Below are 13,453 nucleotides of genomic sequence, written 5' to 3' on the forward strand. Positions count from 1 at the left end.
GGCACGAAGCCCCAAGAAACCATGAGCTGGACTTTCTGAGTTTTTGAGACTGCACCAACCTAGTAGAACCTGTAGAATTTCAAAAGAGAGGGCGGATGAGGACTAAGATGATGCCCCGCCATGGTCGGATCATTATCATTCATCGTGGTCTTGCGTTGGACTCGACACAAGCTCGTACTCGCCCAATCGAGGCAACATCTACCAGGTGCAACTGGTCTAATATCAGTACTCAACTTCTCAGACATGCTGGGGAAACAAGCTCTTCAACTCGTCGCTTCGAGCTACATGACACAACGCACCTAACCCTGGTGTTAATGCGCCGTGAGCCCACCATCAGCAACAAGACCGGTCCCTTGCATAAAACTACTCATGTCAGATGCAAGAAAAACGATGCCTGTAGTCCGGGTCAGCTCAGTTAACCTGCCGAGAAGAAACACATGATGGAAGGAATATGAAGCCTCACAATCAGCAACCTCTTCGACCGTGCCCAGACGTTTGAGCGGCGTATTTTCGATATAACGATCCAGCGCACCCCCGGACTCTTGTGCTTGAGCAAGGTTAATTGGTGTCGAAATGAACCCCGGACAGACGGCGTTGATTCGAATGCCGCGAGGGCCGTATGTGTTGGCGTCGCTCTTTGTCAGACCCATCACTCCTAGCACAAACCTTTAATGAAGATCGCCCCCCCAACAGTTGGTCATGTCTTTGACTCACCGTGCTTCGCGGTTGAGTACGCCGTTTGGAACATGAACGGCGCCGGCGACACGACGCCGAGAACGGACGCGACGTTGATGATGGCCCCGCGGCCCCGCCGGAATCCTAGATCTCTGGACACTCACATCAACGCTGCGACTTTGACCGAGACTTTTGGGACCCGTTGTGCGTACTCTTGACGCAGCATGACCTTGATCTCCTCACGCTGGCACCTTAGCACACCGTATAGGTCGATATCGACCACTCTGACAAATTCATCTTCATCAGTCTCATGCGTAGACCGGCCGCTGCCTCCAATTCCGGCATTGTTCACGGCCACGTCGAGGCGCCCGAAGCACGACACGGCCTCGGCAATGCCGATTGTCACTTCCGAGGCGTTGCGGACGTCGATCGGGAGGTCAAGGACTTCGACAGCACGGTACTGACGCCGTAGGAGGTTTGACGTTGCCTGGAGAGCCTCGCGGTTAACGTCGGCGAGGGCGAGGCGCGTGATGCCGTTCTTTGCGAAGGCTAGGGCTGTTTGCTTGCCGATGCCTTGGCGTTACCTTTTCGTCAGCTTTGTAGGACGTATGGTGGTTTGCATGGGAGATTGACCTGAAGCAGCGCCAGTGATGAACGCAGTGCCTCGAAGCAGTGACGCCATGTTTGGAAGCAGGTCTGGATCACTTATGAGTTCTGCCCCACGACCACATGAGGGGGTGGAATGAGATGAGATTTGTATGGGATAAGAACGGGACAAACGGCGAAACCCATCGCTCTCCGTTTCAAGTTGTAGACGATCGATCTGATATAAGAAGTTTGCATGTGAAAATCATCTTGAAGCTACTGGACAGCACAAATATCACTCCAAAACTGGAATGTTGAAGTCTGAGAACGCAGCGACCTACCAGACACTACCTACTTATTGGTACCAGACCGCATGCGTCTTTGCAGAGGCGGCCGCTGTTGTGTGATAGAGTACGTGTTCCAAAAGAAGCCCACCCATGTGACTAATAATAAAAACAGGACATAGAATCGCCCGAAAGAGAGCGATGTTGATCATACCTCCCATCGAGTTTCATTGCCGACACTCATCGGCTGCTCCTCAACACAAATCAAACCTGACCAGATAATTTCAATGGCTAGCATGTTCAGCCAGTGCACAGTTCGGCTTTTCCTTTATACTTAATTCCCGAAGATACCAATGCATCCGCTTTGGTTGCTGAATACTTAGATCATCACAAATGCCACGTATTGGGCCCTGTTGTGCACAGAGTGTTCCAGCGGCCGCCGACCCAAAGAACAACCGCATGCAGAACGACAAGAACGATGCTCCCTCGCAAGCCCCATGCCCATGGTAGACCATTGGATATGCGTCTACTGGTCTCTTGCCCATATCGGGTGAGCGGTCTTGTACCGGCATTGGCGAGACCAAGATCGAGCGCAGCCAGTATCACCAGGGGTGCTGCGATGTTTGGACTGACCATGAATGGCCAACATGGGCGCGTCAAACTAAGCATCTTGCTCAGGAAGAAGCCGAGCCGGAGGACCGCCAGCAGAGGACCGGCGTTGTAGCGTATAAGCTGGTTAGCTCGCATGCTTCCTATCATAAGTTTGTGCTGCAAGGCTTCGAAAGGTGTCGCAGTAGGCGGCATCAACAGCGGCGGGGAGTTCAGAGGCGGCTCGTCTTTGCTGGAATCCACACTCTCTTCCCGTTCGGGAGACAAGCGGAGGAAGCTATCTTGACTGCGTGACGAAACCATCGCGTGAGCCTGGGGCCGAAGCCGTGGTGAGCTAGAGCTCGACTGTCCCCGCGAACTGGCCCGCGGTGAATCGTCATCGGCTGCCCTGCTAGGAATGTTGTATCCTTCTTGGGACAATGGGTACCTCGCTTGCTTATGGGGATCTGCGACAAAGTCAGTTTGATAGATAGCGCAACCCCTAAAAGTTGATAGGTCACATACCTGAAATAGGGGTACTCGGGGCATCGGAGAGTCCAGACTCTGGATGCGGCGTCCATTAAGACCCATTGGCGGGCTGGAGCTTCTACCACGAGGGACACCATCAAGGCTCGATTCTGTCTTCATAGCGGCCAGTACCTCGCTTGCGCTTGGGCGTTGCGAGGGGTCGAGGGCGAGCAACTTCTTAAGAAGCTGGTAAAGCTTTGATGGAAGATCTGGGCGCTCTCTGCGTTCGTCTTGGAAGCCCTGCCAGTCGGTAATTTCCGCGCGCAGTTCATCGATGTCTTCCAGTTCTTCGTTGATCGTGTTTGCACTGCGGTAAGGCAAACGGCCGAAGCACATGAAGTAAAGAATCATTCCAAGAGAGAAGATATCAGACTTGACGGTGAAGTTGCCGTAGCGACCCGTCAAGTCTTTCTTCAAAACTTCTGGGGCACAATAGGAAATAGTTCCGGTCGATCCGGTTGACTTGCGGACCATGTTTTCAGACTGGACCTCGCCGAAATCACTGATTAGACAGAGCAGCCCACTGCCTTCGCGATGTAAAAGACAGTTACTCGGTTTGAGGTCACGGTGGATGTAACTGGCAGCGTGGAGGTATGCGAGTCCAGAGGTGATGTCTTTGAAGAGAGAGAATATTTCCTCAAAAGACAACAATCTCTGTGAAGCGAAATGGTCGCGAGGCAGTTCGAGTTGGCCTTTGGACTTGCGTCGCATCTGCGCCTTGAGCTGCTCCTTCGTGGATTCCTTGGGTTGGTCACCAATAATGTATTGAAGCAAGTCGCCGCCATTGCAGTATTGTTGTAGAATAAAGGCACATGCCACACTCGGGCCGAACCGAGTCAACGAGACGTCCTCAAGCCAGACGTGGCGGTAGGAGACCAGATTCGGGTGCGACAGTTTGGCGAGCAACTCGACTTCGACGAGTACTAAGAGGATTTGGTTTCAGCAAAGGTTCGTTAAAGGAACGCGGTGTGGCTTGTTCTATCATACCTTTCTCGAGCCATGCATGGTCGTTGCCTACGGGCACTCGCTTACATGCAAAGTGACCTTACAACTGTCAGTAACCTGCAGGTACATCTGTTTCGGAGGGCACATACCGAGATGGCAGCCGTCAATTTCATGACGGACGAGTAGCACGACACCTTTCCCCCCGCGACCAAGCTCCTTTTCCTCGACAAAGAATGTCTTGAAGTAGTTGGGACTGAAGGCGTCGCGGCGAATGCGGCTGCCCTCCTGGACAGCTGGTGAACTCGAAACGAACTCGGCATCCTCGGCATCCTCAATAACGGCGGCTTGCGGGTGGGGTAAGCTTGGTTGTACAAATCGGCGGATAGGACTGGACGGAGGATGATCGGCTCGAACGTCGTGGCCGCTGGCTCGCAGCATGCGGAAGTAGTTGGGGTCGACGAAGGACTCATGATGGCGAGCACTGTCGAATTGGCGCTCTGGGGAAGACGACCGCAAGGGTTGACGGCAAGTCGGGCACTCGGATAGGCCCCGAATCTCGAGGCGCTGGGAAGAGGGGTCGCGGACGACAATTGCATTGCGGTGCCGACTGGAAGAAGAGCATTAGAAAAGAAGTAGCAAAGTACGGGGATCAAGGCGACAAACAGGACTATCTCGCGACCTTCTCGCGGATGGTATGGAATCAACGACATGACGCCTCAGGGTAGGTTGGTTGATCTGGGGTCGTCAGACCAGCAGAGAATCTTGGGTCATGGCCAAGGGCAGCAAGAGAGGCGGCGGCGTTTGTGTGTTTTGTGTGTTTGGCCAGAGGTCGGAGCTGTCGCGGGTCAGATGATCGGTGCGTTCTTTGCTGTCTGGGGCAGCAACAGAGCACGGATGGCGATGGTTGCGGGGTGTCCGTCGGTGGTGGAGGGATGCGATGACTTGTTGAAGCTTTGGGCGCGCCGATGCTGGTGCTGTGTTTACATAGTACTTGGGGCGAGCAAGGTCAAGGTAAGCAAGCTGCAATGCCTGAGGTCCAGTTCAGTGCAAGGTGGTGAGCCAGGTGAGCAAGGCAGGGAGTGTCTCTTTCCAGTGGAAAAGAGAGGGTGTTTGTTGATTGTTATGACCTCACACTGTCCATGAAGCTCCCAAGTACCCCACGTAGCCCCGCACCCGGAGCGTTTGAACCGTCCGGTGGGGCGCCGATGAATCGGTGTGTCGCCGGTGAACTCGATCAATCCACACTGTGCTCTCACAATGTAAGCTCCCTCTTTACACTATTAACTCCTGCCTGCCTACCTTTGCCCATCTTTGGAGACTACCGCCAACTCTTTTTTATTATTATAAATCGTTTGAGTTATTTAATTGAACCGTTGTTGCACAGGGCTACCTAAGGCATTTGTCCGCTGGCTTTGTCCAAATAGGCTTGGCGGCTGTGGGATCAAGTGTCTTCATGACCAAACCGATGATGGTCGTAACGGCGGGTTAATTGAGATCCGGAGGAAAAGGTGCGCCGGATCTGCTATGCGAGAACAATTCGACAGTGTGTACGCATTTTGTACCCCAGACTCATCGAGCTCTAGCGATCGATCGCTCGTGAACGTTAAGAATTTAGGAGTACGCCGCCTCCGTTGCTACATGCCTCAACCCTGGAATATCGACAACGTTACACAAGGTTGACAGAGAAAACCACCAACGCAATCTCTACTTCTATAATCCTGTCGGTCACTAAGATTGATATTCTGGCGAACATGAAGGACTAGACGGCCTTTGAAAGTCGCGCCTCTACGTATCTCAGATAAGCCTACGCTCATGACATATGACCCCAGCAGAAATGTTGACCAGGGCAGTTGTCCGTCACATTCGCATTGCTCGGGCCGGCCCAGGGGTTCGAAACAAACGAACGAACCGCCAGAATCCATACAAATACAGAAACAAGCGCACACCGCCTCCATTTCATCAACCGCCTCGCAGGATCACTCCCTATTTCCCGCCCGTCTAGAAGCGTTGATGTGTCAACGCAAGGTCTTCATCCACCACCGCTGTGGTCACAAGATCACCGAGCTTGTCGAGCAGTGCGACAATTTCGAATGCTCTGGTATCACTCAGAACCCCGTCATCAGCAATCGATACACCTGCATCGTGCGCAGCTGTATGTGGTACGGGCAGTTGTGAGTACGGAGAGCTGGTTTACTGAGCCGGGCTACCTGTGTAAGTGAGGCTGAATCCAAACAGTATTGACTGAGCTGACCTCCTGGAGGCCTGAGATCTCAGACCGCACTCACCGAGAATCTATAAAGAGGGGGCACTGCTTGTCTCTTCTGCAGATGAACTTGGTGATAGCATCCGGTTTGCAATTAGGCGGGGGTTGGAGGCTCGTGCATCCCATTCCGCAAGCAAGGGTTACATGCCTTCAACTTAAGTGGCTTTTGGCCTTCTTCTGTTCAGGGGCGTCAAATCCTATGAGGCGATATAAACATACTTCAGATGATTTCGTAGAATTGCGGCAGTAACATGAAGATACTACTAAGGTTGCCCATGCGATTCGCAAGTATTGTACTGCTTGTTACACTGAATCATAGGTGGCATACTCCATATTTTCTAACTGTCCAGCAAACCCAATTCATGCCAACCTCCGGTACCGAATGCGTAATTATAGACACAATTCTGGTTCCCCGATTGGGTTCCAGGAACAACTCTGGAGAGCGTAGAAACCCTGAACAGCTCTATCGCGCTTGCAAAGTGATTCCAAGGCCCGCCTGTGCCTTGCATTAGTGACCTGTACGTCTGGCGGCGTTCTGGGGCGTTAGTGCGATTCATCACGCTCAGGTGCACAAGGGTCTAACTCCGATGAGGAAGCTCGACATCGGTTACGAGTTGTCCAACCAGAAAAAGCCGACATCGACGGGCCGATGATAGGTATTGTTAAGATGATATGGACTGGCATACCTAGCCAATTACGTTTTTTAATAAGAGCACATTCTCTCCCGCTGGGTATCTTGTATTTACAGACAGCGAACCCCATAGTATACCTTCCAAAAACAACGACAAAAGTTTGTGTGTGTGGCTCCTGAAACCCCTTTTGCGCCCGTCCGACAGATAGTGTGATGAACAAACTGTCGCGATGGAAAAAAGAAAAAAACGCCACCAATCGATAAGAAGGCGCCCAGCGTGTCCGGCCCAAGATAGCACCCATGATCCAGCTCCAGCCAGACCGTCATTGCGAGGGAACACTAGGAAATGTCTCGGTCGTGGAGAATCTGCCATTTGGTGTGGGAGACGTTGATGTGTACTCGCAATGCATCGGCCGATTCGTACTTATTCGTCTTCCCTGCCGGTACGCAGAGACAGCAGGCAAACTCATTCCTGTCGGAATGCGACTTGGCCAAGAAGCGGCTGGACATTCTGAATCCTTCTTTGAGGACAACGTAATCCTTATTGTCGGGTAGCAGCGGCATCCACCGGTAGCCACACTTGCACCTCTTGGGCATCTCTGGGATTTTCTTGGAGAGATCAACCTGGAAGGTCATGGCCTCGGGGCAGAACATGCTGAAGACGCTGACTTTTGGACGGAGAACAGTGCCGGTGCTGCTGGCGCCTGCCTCGGAGGGCGCGTATAGGGACGCATCGTCGCTGCCGGTGAGTTTTGGTACTGGCGGAGTCGGAGGAGGCGAGGGAGGTTCTGATTGGAATGCCGTTTGGTCTGTGGTCATAGTCATGGCTGTTGTCATCTTGTCGTCGTCTTCATTGTCGTCTTCTGCTAGGCTGGCCGGATATCGCGATGCCGACCAATCTTGGCGTGATCGAGGTTTAGGGATGGGGAGATGTTTTGGGATGTCAGGCCGGCCGCCTGCGACGCGAGGGTACAATTCTGCTAGGGCTCGAACGGAAGCGATCCTCGCTGACTCGGATGTCTGTATAATGTCTGAGAGATTTAGAAGACCGGTTGAATTCGAGTCGGCGGCAACCCGGCGCAAGTGTGACATCCGGCTACTGAGATTGAACAACTGGTTGCAGAGCGTATCCCGACATGTTGCTACAAGTTGTCTTCATCAGCGCAAAACTCAACAACTGAGATGACAACACGATCACTAGCTGAGGAGCACACCACACGAGGAGAGGGTATCGAGAAGGGACTCACCATCGCCCATGGAGAATTCGGCTCCGAGTATAGTAAATCCAATGTCATACGTCTCCTTGATTTGGTTGCCAGAGACAGTCAAAGATGTACTCAAAGCACAAGTGATAACATCCCTCTGAACACCAGAATCCGTTGTCCGGCAATAGTGGTTCTCGAGGGCACGCCTTCTCTTCCAGTGTGAGTAATGCTCAGCTCCGTCAGCGAAGAGGTCGACGAGAGCCGACACTGCTCCAACAACCGTTGTTGGGTCCATGTCTGTCAACTCAACAACATGGTTAAGAGGTGTCGAGTGATTGCAGGTAACAGCAGCCGTATTGGAAGTAATGGAAATCAAGAAGCAGGCAAGGTTATTAGAGGGAGAGGGTCAAGAATGCGAACCAATGAAGGGTGGGATGGGGAAGCAATGTGGGCTGACAGGCATGAGCTGAAAGATCGGGGCGAGCTGAGGGAGTGTTTCACGAAAGCAAGCAAAGTGCTTATCGGTACTTGCCAAACACGACTCAGGACAAGCTTTGGATGAGATGGAGAAATGGGGAGCGGGTTCCAGATGTCCAGTTGTTTGGGGGGAGACAAACGTGCGTGCGTGCGTGTCTCTCTGCTTTCTTTGATGTTTGGTGCAACCTTGGGCTTGGATCGACGAGAAGCCCAGGGAGAGGGAGTTGGGTTGAGGGGGGCATCGGCGAGCACCTACACTAGTAGGCTAGGCCGGAGGGATGAGTTGGCAAGGTTTTGAGCGAAATGTGGCGTCGGTTGGTGGACGCCAATCTCACGACTCGACGTGCAACCCGTCCGAACGGGCGCACGGGAACTCGAGGGGCAGGTAGCCGACATGACATGAGGCATGGGATTGGCATGGGCAACCTGGACAAGTGTATGTAGGCCTGTCAGCCCCGTTGGTAGAGTCATGTGTGACGGTCATCGAATTGTCTTCTCGTCATTCAGCCATCAACTCTCACGTCGATGATGCTGAGTTCTAGTATCGCGAATCAATGCATGATGCTGGAGAGAGCGGGATTGAATGAGATGATGAGATGTTGGCACGTCTTCGGAAGAGGCCGAAATCATCCATGGAGACCGATGGCCAGGATAAACAAACACAACAGTGTTTTTCTTGGCATCGCTGTGCCATCCAGATGGCTAGGCTGCAGGGCAAGGCCAACGAGATCGAGGCGAGTCGAAGGATCCTCCACTCGTGGTTCTAGGTGCTGTGCCTATCGAATTGCCCAAATGATCACCCGGGCCCGAAGAAGATAAAGTAAGAAGACTAGAATAGAAAGGGAGAGACTCAGAGTTTCTGGTCCTCTATTGGACCACATTATCTTTGAAGTTTCATCTGAATGACGAGAACGACCAACAGGGAGTTCGAATAGTTCAGACGTGTCATTTGTGTCAAAAGCAGGCTAGGTTGATGGGTTCGGACGGTGCCTTGAAGACACCTTGACGACACCAAATGCGACTGAACCGTCTGTGCTCAAGGCTGGGTCGAAATCTTTGCAGGAATTCCCCTCATTGATGGCCAATCCGGGGCAGGCAGGTACCTAGGTGTAAGCTTGACTGGTTTGGCCTGGCCAGTCTGGTACGTACGTGTCGGAAGGAGATGAGAGTGTGTCCATCGAAAAAAGGCTGAAATGAAATTTAGCGTGCTTACGAGCTTGCGGGCGCTAGGTACGGATGCGCGCACTGAAAGTGGGGTCGCCCCATCGGCGCCCACGGCGACCCGGCCCCGAGGTGTGGGGCACTTGGAAGCGGTTTGATTGGCTGTTTTCTCACATGTACCTCGCTTTGGACAGGCAAACAGGTACAGGTAAGTAGGGTGGGTAGGTACCTTTGCTTTGTGAGGGAATCGTCCATCTCCGCTTTGCATCCTTCCCACGGCGTCTCCCGCGCGGACTGTTGAATGAGCGCGGGATTCGAGCGTGCCCTCACTGCCCTGTCACTATGCCGAATTCTGGTCTTTCCTGCCACTATAAATGCGCAGACATGATGGAACTTTTGCTCTGCCCTAGCCATGTCCGTTTCAAATTTGTCGCCGCTGCGAACCCGCAGGGCGACCAGCTCCATCAGTTCGAGATCCCTGAGCTCAAAATCATTTCTTTCACCCCCTCGCCCCGTTTTTCGCCGTCCACCGTCACGCTTGTCTTGGTAGATCTTTAGTCGTCTTTGGCCAGCTGCGTTCCCAAGCTTAGTTATGCGCTGAAGGAACTCGACCAAAACCTCAGAAAGGAGGACCGCTTGATTTTGCTGGAATGCGACCTGGTTTCGGAGAGAATGGATTCGATCGTGGGACGTCTGAAGAAGCTGCGGGGAGCTCTCCTTACAGCTGGACTCCTCGGTTAAAGACTGAGATTAACGTTGCGACATCGTTCCATGTCACTTGGAGACCACCGAATTCGCTCGCAATCGGGAGGCAGGGGCTGAGGGGCTGCAAAAGGAATCCGCCAGAGCCTGGTCTGCTTCCCAGTAATTAAGGACACAACTTCTAAGGACGCCCAAAAGGTGTTCGGAACTAACGGCGTTGGATAAAAGGAAGCGAAGCATACCAGAGGGTGGAAAAGCCCTCGAAAGCCAGGCATATAACTGGAGATGCCCTAAGGACTTGCTCGGGCGGCTCCATCATATCATTCCACCGCCAATCTGCTTCTTTGATCGTCCTCAACGTATGAATTACAATATTCCAGCAGAATGTGTAACCATCAAGGTCTTGAACTCGCCATGGCTGAGGCGGCAAAGCTTACAAGTGAAGTCGTGGGGTTAGATTCCGGGGAAGGCACAGCTATGTATTGTTTCCAGTCTTATGGTCTGCAACACACCACGACTTGGAAACTCCTTGCTTCCATAGTCAATAAATATACGTTGCATGAAGATGATGTGATGTCGAAGCTGCCTGCTCTTTGAGCCAAGGTGGAGTTGAAAATTGGCGCGTTGAATTCAATGATTCAGTATTGGCGTGAGCCTAGCTACCAACATGGGCCAGAAGGATGGCGTTGATCGTCGTTTAAACAGTCATATAATTTAATCACCGCTTAAATGGAAAAATAAGAAATTGGCGTTCGCCTGGCGGTCTTCCATTCTCTGTCGGTAGGTCTTTGCGTGGACATGATTGTGGCACGGATGGCTATCGGCGTTGCCTTGTCCAAATATTTCGAGCTTGGTTCGTTCACATGTGTTAAACGTAGTGGACGCGTGACATTGGACTACAGTTCAGATGCAAAATGGGTCTCTTTCCTATATGAACCAAGATATTGGGGTGATATAGAGGTCGCTGTTCAATGGCTGTACAACTTTTACCCGTCGGTTGTTCAGACGTCAGCAGGACAGCCCCCTCCCCCTCTTTATCCGCACCAAATTGCATGGGTACACACGGCACGAGAAAATCGATTATTTTCCTTTGCCATGTATGGCAGCCAGGCTCACGATAAGGCTGTATAAGATCCCAGTGAATTGCCCCTATTTGCCTGCTTGAAGGCTGTTACCTCAAGTGACAATACATTTTAATCACGCGTTCTCACCTAATTGACCAAGAGACCCCGACAGCTCTCTACGTTTCGAAAGAAAACGTTGCATATCAAAGATGAAGTTCATGTCGGCGATTGCTATGGTGTCTTACACCTCAGCCCATTGTATGACAATGCCCTTCCCGACTAATCCGAGAATTTGGGCGGAGCTGACTTGTGCCTAGACGTATTCCCGTCTGTCACTTATAATGGCAAGACCACACAAGATTGGGAAGTTGTCCGAAAGACAGCAAACTTCCAGTCAAACGGACCTGTCACCGATGTTACCAGTTCACAGATGACATGCTACCAACTAGCCCCTGGTAGCCAAGGAGCCAAGGTTCTAGATGTTACTGCCGGGTCTACTATCGGTTCGTTTTGGCTAAGTATACGCTAGTCTTGCTCACTTTAACAAAACTCCCAGGCTACAATGCCAAAGCTTCTGTCTCTCATCCTGGGCCGGTCAACTTCTACATGGCCAAGGCGCCAGCCGGTACCAGCATTACTAACTGGGACGGCTCGGGCAAGAATTGGTTCAAGATATTCAATGACGGTCCGGCGGTTGCCTCCGGGGGTTTGACTTGGCCGACTAATGGTTCGTCCCCTCTGTCCTATAAACTATTGCGAGACTCGGACTAACTGTCCACCTCTACAGGTAAGACAACTCTCAACGTCCAGATCCCAGGATGCCTCGCAGATGGCGAGTACTTCCTTCGCATTGAGCACGTCGCTCTGCACAGCGCCAGCAGCCCCGGCGGTGCGCAGTTGTACATCTCCTGCGCGCAACTTCGTGTCAGCGGTGGCACGGGTACATATAAGCCCAACCTTATGTCATTTCCCGGGGCATACAGCCCAAACGATCCCGGTTTATTGGTCAACATTTACTACCCAGTGCCTACCAATTACAAGGCGCCTGGTGGTGCGCCTCTGGTTTGCTAGGCAGTATTTGGGGGCTTATTTGTTGTTTTATTCCTCATGTGTGTTTGAGGTTAAGCAGAAGACCAGTAATAAGCTTAGCTTGTCGTTCACAATGTAATTATGTTCGTAGCAATCATTCGACTTTGTGTCCTTTAGACCTTCAGCCGTGTGGATGTTGCCAAGTGTTCAACCTCTTCAACTTCCGCTTCTTTACTTGCTTGTTGAGACTCGATCAACTCTAAGTGCATCCTCGAATCCCGACTCTTTTCCCTGGACTAGGCGATAATACATGTCGAAAACAACTACCTCGGTCCTAGGCTTTGCAATTAAAATACTTGAGAAGAAGCTCATTGTTCTCTTTGTGGAAGTGACCAGATGATCACCTGTTGCACAAGGCAGGTGAAATGTACGTGGATACTTCTCAGTTCTAAGTTTATAGCAAGTCTGCAGTGGCCCAGTGGCAAAAAGAAAATGCCGCAAACACCGCCATCTTTTCATACAAACCAGCTTGCATATCGGCGTGACTCGATCGTCCCTGTCCAAGGGAAGAAATAGAGACCTTCAACATCCTTCCAGCCAAGTAGGGACAGCCGCAGGCTCTAGCCTTCCTCTTTCGGCTGATCCCCGTCACCATAACCACGATGTAACCTCACAAAGGATCACACGCCGCACACTTCAAGCATGTCGTTGCTTATATCGACGGGGCAGATGCGGGGAAGTACAAACGCCATCGGTTAAGGCGGGAGGGAAATTGGCTTCGTCTTTACCGGTGATCTTGAGAAGTAGACTTTCCAAGATTACCTAGGCGGCTGTGCTTCCACGACTGGGGACTGGAGAACGAGAACACATTGGATTGGTCAAAAGCACTGTCATCACGTTTGAGGGGCATAAAAGCATCCAATGTTCGCAAGGAAGCCCTGGCGAAAACAGAGAGACGCAAAAGCTTATGCAGCGGCTAGGGCCTGGCGCCGGCAGTGACTGACACTCGTTGCAATGTCCCTTGCTAGTCTGACGACCACCTCTATGAACGACGGATAAATTACTACTCTCCAGGTCGAGGATCGTAGCCTTCGGTCTCCTCAGTGCCGAGTCAGTAAGATGAAGCCTCAGCCTGATAAATAGTCGCATGACACCACACGCTTCTTGATGAGATGTACCGTTCCACTAGTATCCGAGAAATAGCGTCACAAAAATGTTGTCTAGCTCTCCACTAGCTTGTCTTGTGGCAGCTCCTCACCTTGCGGCCGCCGCTACGTTCACCGTACCAAGCAAGGTCAATACAGGCGGTCTCTCGT

At 52.0% G+C, this 13,453-nt stretch overlaps 5 protein-coding genes across 5 annotated transcripts; 2 read left to right on the plus strand and 3 right to left on the minus strand.

The window, feature by feature from the left end:
* Positions 1–311: 311 nt before the first annotated feature.
* ColSpa_01579 (putative oxidoreductase YxbG) lies at positions 312–1,357 on the minus strand (the record flags this gene model as incomplete). Its single annotated transcript, XM_049267791.1, is given in 4 exon segments — positions 312–655; positions 715–827; positions 840–1,248; positions 1,309–1,357. 4 exon segments carry the CDS (start codon positions 1,355–1,357, stop codon positions 312–314), a joined length of 915 nt encoding a protein of 304 aa, XP_049123748.1.
* Positions 1,358–2,529: 1,172 nt separating this feature from the next.
* ColSpa_01580 (putative serine/threonine-protein kinase mkcF) lies at positions 2,530–4,043 on the minus strand (the record flags this gene model as incomplete). The annotated part of the gene is made up of 3 exons (XM_049267792.1): positions 2,530–2,541; positions 2,658–3,583; positions 3,755–4,043. The coding sequence occupies 3 exons, from the start codon at positions 4,041–4,043 to the stop codon at positions 2,530–2,532; spliced, it is 1,227 nt and encodes a 408-aa protein (XP_049123749.1).
* A 1,572-nt stretch (positions 4,044–5,615) lies between these two features.
* ColSpa_01581 (uncharacterized protein) lies at positions 5,616–5,903 on the plus strand (the record flags this gene model as incomplete). Its single annotated transcript, XM_049267793.1, has 2 exons — positions 5,616–5,757; positions 5,866–5,903. 2 exons carry the CDS (start codon positions 5,616–5,618, stop codon positions 5,901–5,903), a joined length of 180 nt encoding a protein of 59 aa, XP_049123750.1.
* A 935-nt stretch (positions 5,904–6,838) lies between these two features.
* On the minus strand, positions 6,839–7,324 carry ColSpa_01582 (uncharacterized protein; the record flags this gene model as incomplete). Its single annotated transcript, XM_049267794.1, has 1 exon — positions 6,839–7,324. One exon carries the CDS (start codon positions 7,322–7,324, stop codon positions 6,839–6,841), a length of 486 nt encoding a protein of 161 aa, XP_049123751.1.
* A 4,390-nt stretch (positions 7,325–11,714) lies between these two features.
* On the plus strand, positions 11,715–12,179 carry ColSpa_01583 (endo-beta-1,4-glucanase D; the record flags this gene model as incomplete). The annotated part of the gene is made up of 2 exons (XM_049267795.1): positions 11,715–11,814; positions 11,896–12,179. The coding sequence occupies 2 exons, from the start codon at positions 11,715–11,717 to the stop codon at positions 12,177–12,179; spliced, it is 384 nt and encodes a 127-aa protein (XP_049123752.1).
* Positions 12,180–13,453: the final 1,274 nt, after the last annotated feature.

The sequence above is a fragment of the Colletotrichum spaethianum genome, assembly GCF_022836535.1.
Source record: "Colletotrichum spaethianum MAFF 239500 DNA, contig03, whole genome shotgun sequence".
Classification (NCBI taxonomy): Eukaryota; Fungi; Ascomycota; class Sordariomycetes; order Glomerellales; family Glomerellaceae; genus Colletotrichum; species Colletotrichum spaethianum.